This window comes from Zootoca vivipara, chromosome 2 (genome assembly GCF_963506605.1).
Source record: "Zootoca vivipara chromosome 2, rZooViv1.1, whole genome shotgun sequence".
NCBI classification, from domain to species: domain Eukaryota; kingdom Metazoa; phylum Chordata; class Lepidosauria; order Squamata; family Lacertidae; genus Zootoca; species Zootoca vivipara.
Genome location: NC_083277.1, coordinates 42,992,017 through 43,003,017, shown reverse-complemented (window position 1 = coordinate 43,003,017; position 11,001 = coordinate 42,992,017). Strand labels below are relative to the sequence as shown.

General features: G+C 40.8%; 1 protein-coding gene across 2 annotated transcripts in view; it reads right to left on the bottom strand.

The window, feature by feature from the left end:
* Positions 1-4,851: 4,851 nt before the first annotated feature.
* Positions 4,852-11,001, bottom strand: part of IL17RD (interleukin 17 receptor D) — a 54,061-nt gene continuing 47,911 nt past the window's right edge. The window contains exons 11-13 of one of the 2 annotated variants that reach the window (XM_035106370.2): positions 10,047-10,231; positions 7,167-8,106; positions 4,852-6,455 (exon numbers count right to left, since the gene is read on the bottom strand). In XM_035106370.2, coding sequence (XP_034962261.1) covers positions 6,340-6,455; positions 7,167-8,106; positions 10,047-10,231 — 1,241 coding nt within the window. In that variant the 3' untranslated portion in view covers positions 4,852-6,339. The remainder of the gene's footprint in view (positions 6,456-7,166; positions 8,107-10,046; positions 10,232-11,001) is intronic. The other variant, XM_060271423.1, reaches the window with a different exon arrangement.

The following is an 11,001-nucleotide window of genomic DNA, read 5'->3' as shown; positions in this document are numbered from 1 at the left end:
CATTAAAACACACATGTCTGCAGTGTGCCAGTAAGCAGACATATTACAAGTCATAAATAATCTACTAAGTGAAGTTTTGCCAAGGTCCCAGGGTATATAGTCTGAAAGCTCATGAAGTCACTACCTTGCTGAAGCTAAGCAGATCTGGTTCTGGTCAGTGCCTGGAAGGATGACTGCCTGCAAAGCACATGTATACCATATCACCTTGGATTTCATAGTGGGAGAAAAGTTGGACAGAAATGTAAAAAAATAAATAATGAAAAATGACTTATCAACTTGTTTGCTGCAGTATGTTTTGTTACCCACTTGGAACAAAGCTTGAATTGGGCTCATCTTAGTAATTATTAGCATGACTAAAGAGAGCATTTATTAAGCTCTTCAACATATTCTCCCGTTTTACTTGCACAAGTTTCATTTGCACAAGTGCCAAGGAAATAATGTTTATAAACAGAATGTGTTTTATTTATGTCATATCAAGGAGATAAAACAGTATGCAACATAAACACTGTTGTAATGCTTAAAAAAATCAAATAATTAAAAAATACACATGCATATAAAATCTAATATAAAAACGCAAGAAACGCAGGATGAACTTTATGACATTTTATTCTGGTGTTAATCTCTAAAATATGGCAACATAAAAACTAAATTTATCCAAATATCAGCTACCGTCAAGAGCTTATATTCATGTACATAAACATGAAAACTACAACATTTACTGAAGTGTTGACACATGTAGATACATCTTGCAGTTTTCAATTTACACACAAAATAAGAATTATAAACATTAACAATTATTGTAACTCTGCATTTGTGTAATCTAAAAACAAAACCCAGAACACACAAGGGATTATGTTACCATTTTACAAACTTCAGTCTGTAGCAACAACACAACAAAAAAGTAACCTATCCCCTAAAATGTACATTAACATTTTTGGCATAAAAGAGTTTTTGTTGCAAACCTTACTGGGTTGGAGTGGGATAACAGAATTATGTAAGATTCTCTATTATATATTTAAGTCTCGAATACAGTACACAAGTAGCACAAACCAAACAAAAGTTAAACACATTTAAGTTCCCACTGATTTCAGTGCAAACATTAAAGCACATGTTTAACATGCTCCTCTTGAAGTTAAAAGTGCCTAACTGACTCATACCCAATGGTCATATCTTCACAACCTGGAATACGCATGAGCTAGCCTTGGACTTGTGCACTCTTAACTCCTATGTTCTTGTCTCAGAGCGCTACGAGAAGTTTGGAAGTGCTGCTTTTAGTTAGCTATGGTTTGTTATATTGCCTGGACCAACAAACTGTAGTTAACATTAACTCTGCTATACAGTCGTATCTCGGAAGTTGAACAGAATCAGTTCCGGAAGTCTGACTTCCAAAACGTTCGGAAACCAAAGCACGGCTTCTGATTGGCTGCAGGAAGCTCCCAAAAGAATGTTCGGCTTCCAAAAGAATGTCTGAAAACCAGAACACTCACTTCCGGGTTTCAATCATTCGGGAGCCAAAACATTCAACTCCCAAGGCATTCGTGAGCCGAGGTACGACTGTACAGTACTTAAAAGCCAACTCCAAACTGCTGCTTCTGAAGGCCTGTTTTAAAATAACCATAGGTTAATGTTAACCATAGTCTGTTGGTCTTGAGAACATGACAAACTAAAAGTAGAAGTCAAAGCTTCAAAATTCCTCCTTCCAACAATGCCAAAGGGTGTCTATGTGCAAGCTTGAAGCTCACATGGGTTCATTCTAGTTCACACACATTGTGATAAGCCATGGTTTAGTGTGTGGGGTGGACCAGCTCTTTTGTTTTCTGGGCTGAGTAGTCGACTTTTGGCATAATCCACCACGAGTTCCTCTAGTGCAAGTCTCATTGGAATTAGCAGAATTTACAAAGGGCCACAAGTTTTAATGAACTTTGCACAAGATTAATTCCAAGTAAATTTGTTCTTTGTCAAAAGTTCACCAGTTAAATTTCCTTGGGTACAATTTCAATTTTAAGATGTATAATACGAGTAAAAAGGCAAAACTCAACTGAAGGCATGGATCAGGGGTCCCCGAATTAAGGCCCGGGGGCCGGATGCGGCCCAATCGTCTTTTCAATCCGGCCCACGGATGGTCCGGCAATCAGTGTGTTTTTACATGGGTAGAATGTGTCCTTTTATTTAAAATGCATCTCTGAGTTTATTTGTGGGGCCTGCCTGGTGTTTTTACATGAGTAGAATGTGTGCTTTTATTCAAAATGCATCTCTGGGTTATTTGTGGGGCATAGGAATTCATTCATATTTTTTGTAAAATATAGTCCGCCCCCCCCCAAGGTCTGAGGGACAGCGGACCGGCCCCCTGCTGAAAAAGTTTGCTGACCCCTAGCATGGATAAATATTTCTTGGGGAAATAATATTGGGCTTTCATGGACTGTCTTTTGCTTGCTGGGATTGTGTGTGTTTTTTTTAAAAAAAACCACAACCAATTTAGTAAGTGAGAAGTTGCTCAGAAGAATCAACAAGCAAAAGTACATCCCACTAAAGTCAGAGAAGCTTCTTCCCATGGAAAAGCCAAAACATATGGATAAAGAGGATGGGAAGATAATAACTCCTTGAACTGATGTGCTTTGCCCCTGAGCTTCCTCTTTGCTACCTGTGAATAACTGCTCTGACACCCACCAACCAAAAAAGAATAGGGCATCCACCATTTTGCACTGAGGTTATGTCTAGTATGCAACTAGCATAGAATGAAGGAAGACTTCCTATAAAGCCTGCAGGCAATTTGACCTCCTGTGCTTTCCCTGTTAGAATAGCACCAGATTCCTACTAGATTTACGCCCCTGCATATTAGCAGTCAACGAAGCAGCGCTTACTACTTTTGAAGAGGTTACATACATACGTTGGGTTCAATAATTTTTAATCTTAAAGAAGCTGAAGCTATTCCAAGGCATGAAAAACCCAATTATTCAAGCTTACCAGCAATGCTCTTTTTGTTCAACTATTAAGAGAAATAATTTGGGGGCCATTGCATCCTTCATACCAGCAGAACAACTTTTTCCAAAGTGGACTCTGCGCATTACATTAAAGAAAATTAGCCTTTGTCTCAAATGTGTTTGCTCCACAGTCTTGCAAACCTTTTCTTTTTAAAGTCCTACTGCTGTTTTTAATCAGCAGAGAAAATAAATTAGGGTTGCCATACATCCGGAATTTCCCGAACATGTCCGGAATACTGGAGCCGGAAGCAGTGTCCAGGCAGACATCTCAAAACTGTCCAGTGAAATCTGGACATATGGCAAGCCATGTCTGCATTGTCGTTTTTGGCAATTTTCCTTAAAAATAGTCCAAAAACTTCATTTTCTTTCACTGTTTGAAATATGATACCTAAAATAAGTTGCTATTTAGTTTTTGTTTACTTCGCATGGCAAAAGGCAGACAACCTCCTATCATACAGCATGAGGGAGTGGGATGATTTGCCTACTGATGAGACCCATTTCCAATACGGACAACTGTCTAACGCAAGGGCTGGTTTTCTGGCCGCTGATGCACAAAATGCACAAAAGCAGTTGTTGGGAGAGATTTTATTTTGGAAAAGAGAAGCTTGGAGAAGAGAGTCATTAAATTCCCCCCCCCCATGCTTCCCTCCACAAACACTGATCTTAAGGCTCCATGGGGGAGAGAAAAAGGCTGGGTGGGGGTTACAATGGAAAAGTAGTTGGCTGCAAAAGAGTGAAGCACCCACCCCCTAAAAGTACTATAAGGGAAAAAAGTATACTATCATGCCTTGACATAAGAACTTGTAGGAAGAGTTCGCTGATTATCTATAGTACCACTGTTGCAATTTCTTTCCCACCATATAGATGCTCTACCTATTTTTATGGCTGTTCTTTGTCCCTAGGTAAAAAGTTATCTACTTTGGGTTACGGGGAAATAATTGGTGGTTGTTATCACTAACCTGTGTCAGAATAAAATAACTGTACGAAAGAGGAATGGCAAGCTGGCTGCAATATCACCTTTTTCACATTGCTGGCTTGGAAAAAATGATTTAGAACAAACAAAACAGCAGAAGAGAACTCTGAAGTCTGGAGAAAGATCAAAGCAGTTATATGCAATGCATAGGCATTTACTTCTTGCTCTGTTGGGTTTACAAGCACATAATTTTTTTTTTACCACCTGAAAATACACATCAAATTGAAAATATTTATCCTTCAAGTGTCTGAAAACTTGACATAAGTAAGGAAAAACTGCCAAATCTGTGACTAAATTGAAAATCTGAAGAATTCAAATAATTACTATAGGGCAAGTGTGAGTAACTTGTTGCTGAACTACAATTCCATTCATCCCTGATAATTGGCCATCCTAGCTGGGCCTGTTGTAGTCTAACAACATGGGGATGGGGGAGTTCCCTACTTAACTAGCTATGGCATTTTCTGAACCCTCTCCCCAATTCACACTCCCCTCTCTCCAAGTAGAGTTTGTGTCTGATCTTGGAGCCAACAAGGGGGGGGGGACAGGTGGGGGAGTGTTTGGAGAGGAACAGCATGTGCAGAGGCAACACTAATTGTCAAGAATAAAGCACCCTCTTTGTATCTGTTTGCAGGCACCCAATGTTCTAGCTGCTGCACCATCTAGTTGGACCTTCCATTCAAAAAAAATTATTATGTGTTTTGCTATCCTAGTTTGCCAAGTTTGCCACTTGTCTTTAAATTAAAAAAAATCACTAAACACATTTAACTTTCAAATTAAGAAAAAGCTGCCAGACAGAAGTGCCTTGATTGCTGTGGAACAAAAAGTATTATGGGGCAACTGCTGTATGAACTTTCAAGTAATCAGGATACACAGGCTAACTTTCCAGCTGGTTAGCACACAAATAGAAAAGAGCAGGCAAGAGAATATCAACCATGGCAGGCAGTGCAAAGGTGTTTTTTTTTTAGCATAGTTACCTTGGGCAGAAATACCATTATTTACGGCAGTGATTCTTCAGCAAAATATCCTCTCATGTTTAAACCATTCAATAAAGTTGTCATTTCAGAATAACATCAACAGAGTTGCTTACTAAATTTGGCGTAGTTATTGCAATTAAACACTAACCCATCTTAGACTAAAACAGTTTTAGGGCAATTGTGATCAATACATTTAATACAATTTGCAAAAGCTGTCTCTCAATGGACTTTGCTTAATGATTCCAAAGACTCTGAATATTAAATTTGCACATCCAGATTTTTTCCATACATTTGACTGTTATGCACTTGTATTTTTTGTTGTTGTGCTGCTGCTGCAAATACAACTTGTCTAAAAACATGTATATGCTTAATACATTTGCGTCTTTTAAAAATAACAAACAAATGGGGGAAATAATGTATATATGCATGAACAATTATATATGTAACAAATCCATGGCACCAGTGTAAAATGGAGGTCATAACTTCATTAAGATTTTCTGGGCTTTTTAGTATGATGTTAAGGACACTTTGTGGTCGTATAAAGCAAAGGTTCAGCTTTATAACAATTGCTTATAGTTCCCCTTCCTCAAAGCCTAATGGTTTTACTGGACTATACATAGCATTTTAGTGTTTACAGGTTCAACTAAGAACATTTGCAGAGATTCAATTTTTCCTAAACAACAAATAATTAATCCTAAAATGAAAGTCTGAAGAGAACTAGTAAACATAATTGAGTTTAAATGTAAACTATTCTCAAACTGAAATGGCAAAATAAAGATTAATATAAATATGTCCACAAGTTAACATAAGACACAAAAAAATGTGACAGGTTTTAATTTTCTACCAAAATACAATGGGGCAGATAAACATGAACGGGGGGAAAAATGAGAGATTTCTTTTTTTAAATAAAGTCTATCCTTTATAGAACTAGTCTTTGGCATTTTAACACTGAATTCTGCCCTTCCATCCCCCAATTCCTGCTGCACACTTGTAGAAAGTACTTTAGTATTTAAGAGCCAGGAGCATATATAACATAATGCACTGAATTATCAGAGTGCCAGACATTACTGGCAACTCATTTTGTACTTCAAAATAGATATTTCAGAAAGTAGACATATTTTTTTGTATATCTAACTTGATCATGAGTCTGGTTCTAGGAAGAACTTTTTTAATAAAAAAATGTTAGCTGTTACAGTATCAAAGCAGAAAATATTTTATTTTATTTTATTTAAAAAAAAGAACTATGTATAAAAATATACTGGCCATAAACTCTCCTGGGGAGCAAGAGATAATCTGCCAGGAAAGTGTCTTTTCCTTCAAGTAAGTCAAGTGGCTGTGATAACGCAGAGATTAATGCATACACAGAGGCTGTCGATGATAAAGTGGCAATGCGTAACAATCTTGCAGTGTATTATAAAGGTGCTATCGGGTGAAGTTCTTCTGTGTGGATATGGCAGTGAAGTTCTGCTTTACATATTCCCGGCACTAAGGATTTGGTGGCAGCAAGCAATGGAGGTTCTTCTTCTCCTACAAGGGGAAATGTCTAGTTATCAAATTAGTTTAAACTTCATATAATATAACACGTAGAAAGCATGCAAACAAGCTCTGAGTCCCAAAACAATTCCAGGAAAAGAAAGGGAGGCAGGAAAAGACCATTTTGGAGTTTGCTCCAAGTAGACTTTCCCTGCTCCTTCTTTCCTGTGATCTACCAACTGCCCCGTGGGAAGGATCCTAATAGCTTATTTTCGGTCTCTAGCATCCCAAAACCTCCTGCTACTTGCTGATATGTTTTCCTACTAATTACCTTATAGAATCATACAAGTTGGAAGGGACCCTGATAATCATCTAGTCCAGGCATCCCCAAACTGCGGCCCTCCAGGTGTTTTGGCCTACAACTCCCATGATCCCTAGCTAACAGGACCAGTGGTCAGGGATGATGGGAATTGTAGTCCAAAACATCTGGAGGGCCGAAGTTTGAGGGTGCCTGCCTTAGTCCAACCCCCTGCAATGCAGGAATATACAGCTGTCCCTTACAGGTGTTGTCCCAATGCATGGTGTTGTTAGCACCATGCCCTAACCAACTGAACTATCCTGCTAATTCCTCGTTGCTCACAACTAAAATTTGGTGCTGTATTGTTGAACAGCAGATCAAGAGGGAGAGTTATTCTGCTCAAATGTCCAGTTATATAAATGTCTAGACTGTAACTTCAGTGTAGTTCACTCTCTGTTCCATCTTACCCAGTCCTGATGAAGAGGAGACGCTCTCTGCAATGGAACAGGTTTCAATTTGGTCTGCTATGAGTCCTTCCATTAAAGGGAGTGATAATTCAGATGAAGGAACAGAAGAATCATAAATCCCAGAGTCCCGGGGCATATCTGGGAGATTGGCAGCCTTTACGACATGTAGCAATGGCTGAAGAATGCAGCTGCTATTTTGAATGTCCTGAGAGTCTCTGTCCTCGCCAAGATTAAAATGTTGCATCACGCAATGAGAGTCTGAATTCAAAGGTAGAACAATATTTGCATCTGCTTTCAGGAAGAAATCCCCATCAGCCACTTGTTTACCGACTAAGTCATTTAGCACCAATCCAGAGTCGAATTTTTCCATCACTGGCTCTTGGAAATGTAAAGGAGGTGGGCGGAAGGGAACAAACTGCTTTTCAAACCAGTCCGGCTCCTGGTCAATATACTGGTGCATGTTGCAAATGGCCACATAAAGAGACCGCCCAGATTTGCTCCTGAAATAATTTCTTTTGCTGATGTGTACAGGATACAATTCTGAATCATGAAGGCTAAGATCTCTGGACTGTAAATGGGAGTAAAGCTGAGGCAGGTTATCCATGAGTTTGTACTTTGTAGTTAAATCCAGAATACCAGGAACATCACCCTCACAGGAGTAATCAAAGTAGACAGCAATGAACTTGCAGAGGTCACGCGAGTTCTGTTTTGCATGGCGCAGCTTCTCTGCTATTATAGCTACAGCGACCAGAAACAGTTCTCCCTTCGCAGCATCCTTCTCCTTGGGCCCCTTATGCTTCACGTTCTTTTTCTCCACAAAGTATTTCATTCCTTTGGAACACACAATGATAATATACTGGGACTCGTTGATTTTTCGATGAAGCCACTCTTTTTGCCCTTCTTTACAAATCCTCAGATCTTCCCATAAGTCTAAAGAAACCTAGAAAAAATATTATTAAAGCCATCATCTAATGGACTGGCATTTACTACATATGTACTAGTTATGCTCAGTAACTTGTATGTGGCTTTATGCACGGGCCTTCATAAGTAGGGATGGGGAACTTGTGGATCTCAAGATGCTGCTGGACTACAACTTCCATCATCCCTGACTGTTGGCCATGCTGGGTAGGGCTGATGGGAGTTTAGTCCAATGACATATGGAGGGCTGCAGGTTCTCCATCCCTGCATCATAGGTTTGTCTAAGAAGTTGATACTTGGAGATTATTATTTTTGAAAGGTAATAATTTCAAGATAATAGGGGTGTGTGTGTGTGTGTGTGAACGTACACTGCACACACAATGCAGTTTATGGTGCGTGAACTGTAAATTGCAAGGTTGGTTTACATGCCTCAATCCTACATTATAACCCCCACCCAAGAATATAGATGTTTAGTTGCACAAAAAGCAGCAGCTTAATTACAGAAGCCACTGTAATACACACTTGGAGCTCCATGACAGTAAGTGCATATGTCAAAGGCATTTGTGTTGAACTGTCCCCAATAGTGATGTGAAATTTTCATGCACACAAGAGCTGATGGATGAGGCTAAGGCACTTGAGCATTATTTTGTACCTTTAAAAAAATGGTACCCTTTCTAAAAAAAATATGGTGTGTATCCAACCGTCATACCCAGAGTAGACTAGATAAATAAATGGATATTTATTTCAGTGGGTCTACTCTGGGTATGATTTAGCTGGGTACAATAAAAAAAAAACATTACAGCCATCCCTCCTGAAAAGAAACTAAAGCAGAATACAGGCAATGACTTTTACAAAGATTTGACCACTAGAGGTCAGACATGCTGTATAAATCTCTATGCAAAAAATAAATCAGCATTTAAATTCATACAAACACCAATTAATTTAAACCTCACAGAGACAGGATTAACACTGAACAAAGACAACTCTAAATGACTCCTGCAGGCTAATTCCACCCCCTCACTTTCTGCCAAATCTAGCTATTTAAAGTACATATTTTTGAATATCAAAGAGAGGGAAAACCCATAGAATTATGGGGTTGGAAGAAAGCCTAAGGGTAATCTAGTCCAGGGGTCAGCAAACTTTTTCAGGAAGGGGCCGGTCCTCTGTCTCTGAGACCTTGTGGGGGGCCGGAATCGCCCTCTCCCAAAAGCACCCCCCCCCCGAAAGGACCTGCCACTGCCGCCACTCAGACCACCACCGCCACCTTGTCTTCAGCAGCGTCAGTAGTGTCCTCTGTCCTGGCAGGGTGCAGAGCCTATGCCACTGAGCTGGGCGACGGAGGCAGCCTCCACACCGCTGCTGCTTTCTCCCACTCAGCTCTTCCCGCTTGGCCACCTCTGGGCTCCGCCCCTTCCCTCCCACTGAAGCGGCTGAGCGGGAGGAAGCAGCTGAGTGGGAGGAACTGGTGCTATCGCCGCCGACCACCCAGAGGCGTCAGCGGCTTCTGATTGGCTGCAGGAACTTCCAGTCGCCAATCAGAAGCCGTGTCGTGTCGCAGAAGTCAGTCCCGCACGGCGAGCCCTCCGTGCTACGCCAGTTTAGCATGGGGACTGACCGAGCAGGCGGCAGAGTCCGCAAGGTTCGCGGGCCAGATTTAAAGAGCCCGGCAGGCTGCATTCAGCCCGCGGACCTTGGTTTGCCCTGATCTAGTCCAACCCTTACAATGAAGATTGCCTGAACCAATAGCGTATTAAGAGATAGGATTAGGATTCCAGGGCTTTATGGAACCAACAGTTTATCAGTATATATTTTTCTTTTTTTAATTTGCATGGTCCACCAATACTCATTTCATGGCTAGGCAACTTCTAGAACCAGCCATTATGAGGCTCATGCTATTTGCATAACTTGTACCGGCCCACGCAAGTAAGTGCAAAGCACTAGCAGCAACTACAAAGAGTTTACCTCACAACCACAGAAGTCCTGAAGGAAATAGGCAAAGCACTGGATGACATTAATGTGCTTCTGACAATCTTTATTGGAATAGCAGATGAACACTTTGGGACGAGGTCGTTGCCTTTCCACATGGAGGGCAGCAGAGTAGTTTGAAGATTCTGAACTCTCCTCATCTAAATGGGAATAGATATTTTCTAAATTGAAACAAAAAGTAAAGGATTTTACTAGCTACATACATACAGGTGCTGCCATGTTTTTTCCTGCTTCAGCTTGGAACTTTAGCAGTTGATACATTTGTCTTAATTTCCCAAAATATTCCATTTCCCCTTCCAACTACAGACACCTTAAAACCAAATCCTCTTCAGCCATCTAACATAGTTGGAAGTTCTTACTGCTTGCTGTTAAACGAATGCTCACTGACTATGCCTCTGGAGAGCTGCTAATGGAAACATTTGGGTCTAACAGACATGCACAAACAACTCTCTACAGGTGCAGATTACTGTCATCCTCTACATGCTACAGTTGATCAGGGCTGGCCCTGTTATTAGACACCGCGAGGCAGCTTTCAGGGTGTTTTTAAAAGGCATTTGCTGTCCCACCTCAGGCACCAAGATGCCATGAACTAGCCCTGTAGCCCATATAGCGCAGATGTAGAGTCTCATCCTAAGCATTAGAAAAGTACCACCAGTGTGTCAAGCAGCAAAGTGCAATAATTTTAACTCTAGCAATGCAAGCAATTTAATTCTGGACACAACCTGTGGAAGGGCTCTGGTGATGGTGCAACCCTAGCTTTTCCCAGCCTCCAACCCAGGGACTAAGCCAGGGGTTGGCAACCTAAGGCCCATGGGCCACAAGCGGCCCAAGGGGGTTGTTTAACCCCCACACCGAGCCGCCCACTCGCCAAGTCCCCACATGCTGTGCTAAACCAGTGCAGCATGGTGCGGGGACTCGCTTTCGCGGCTCT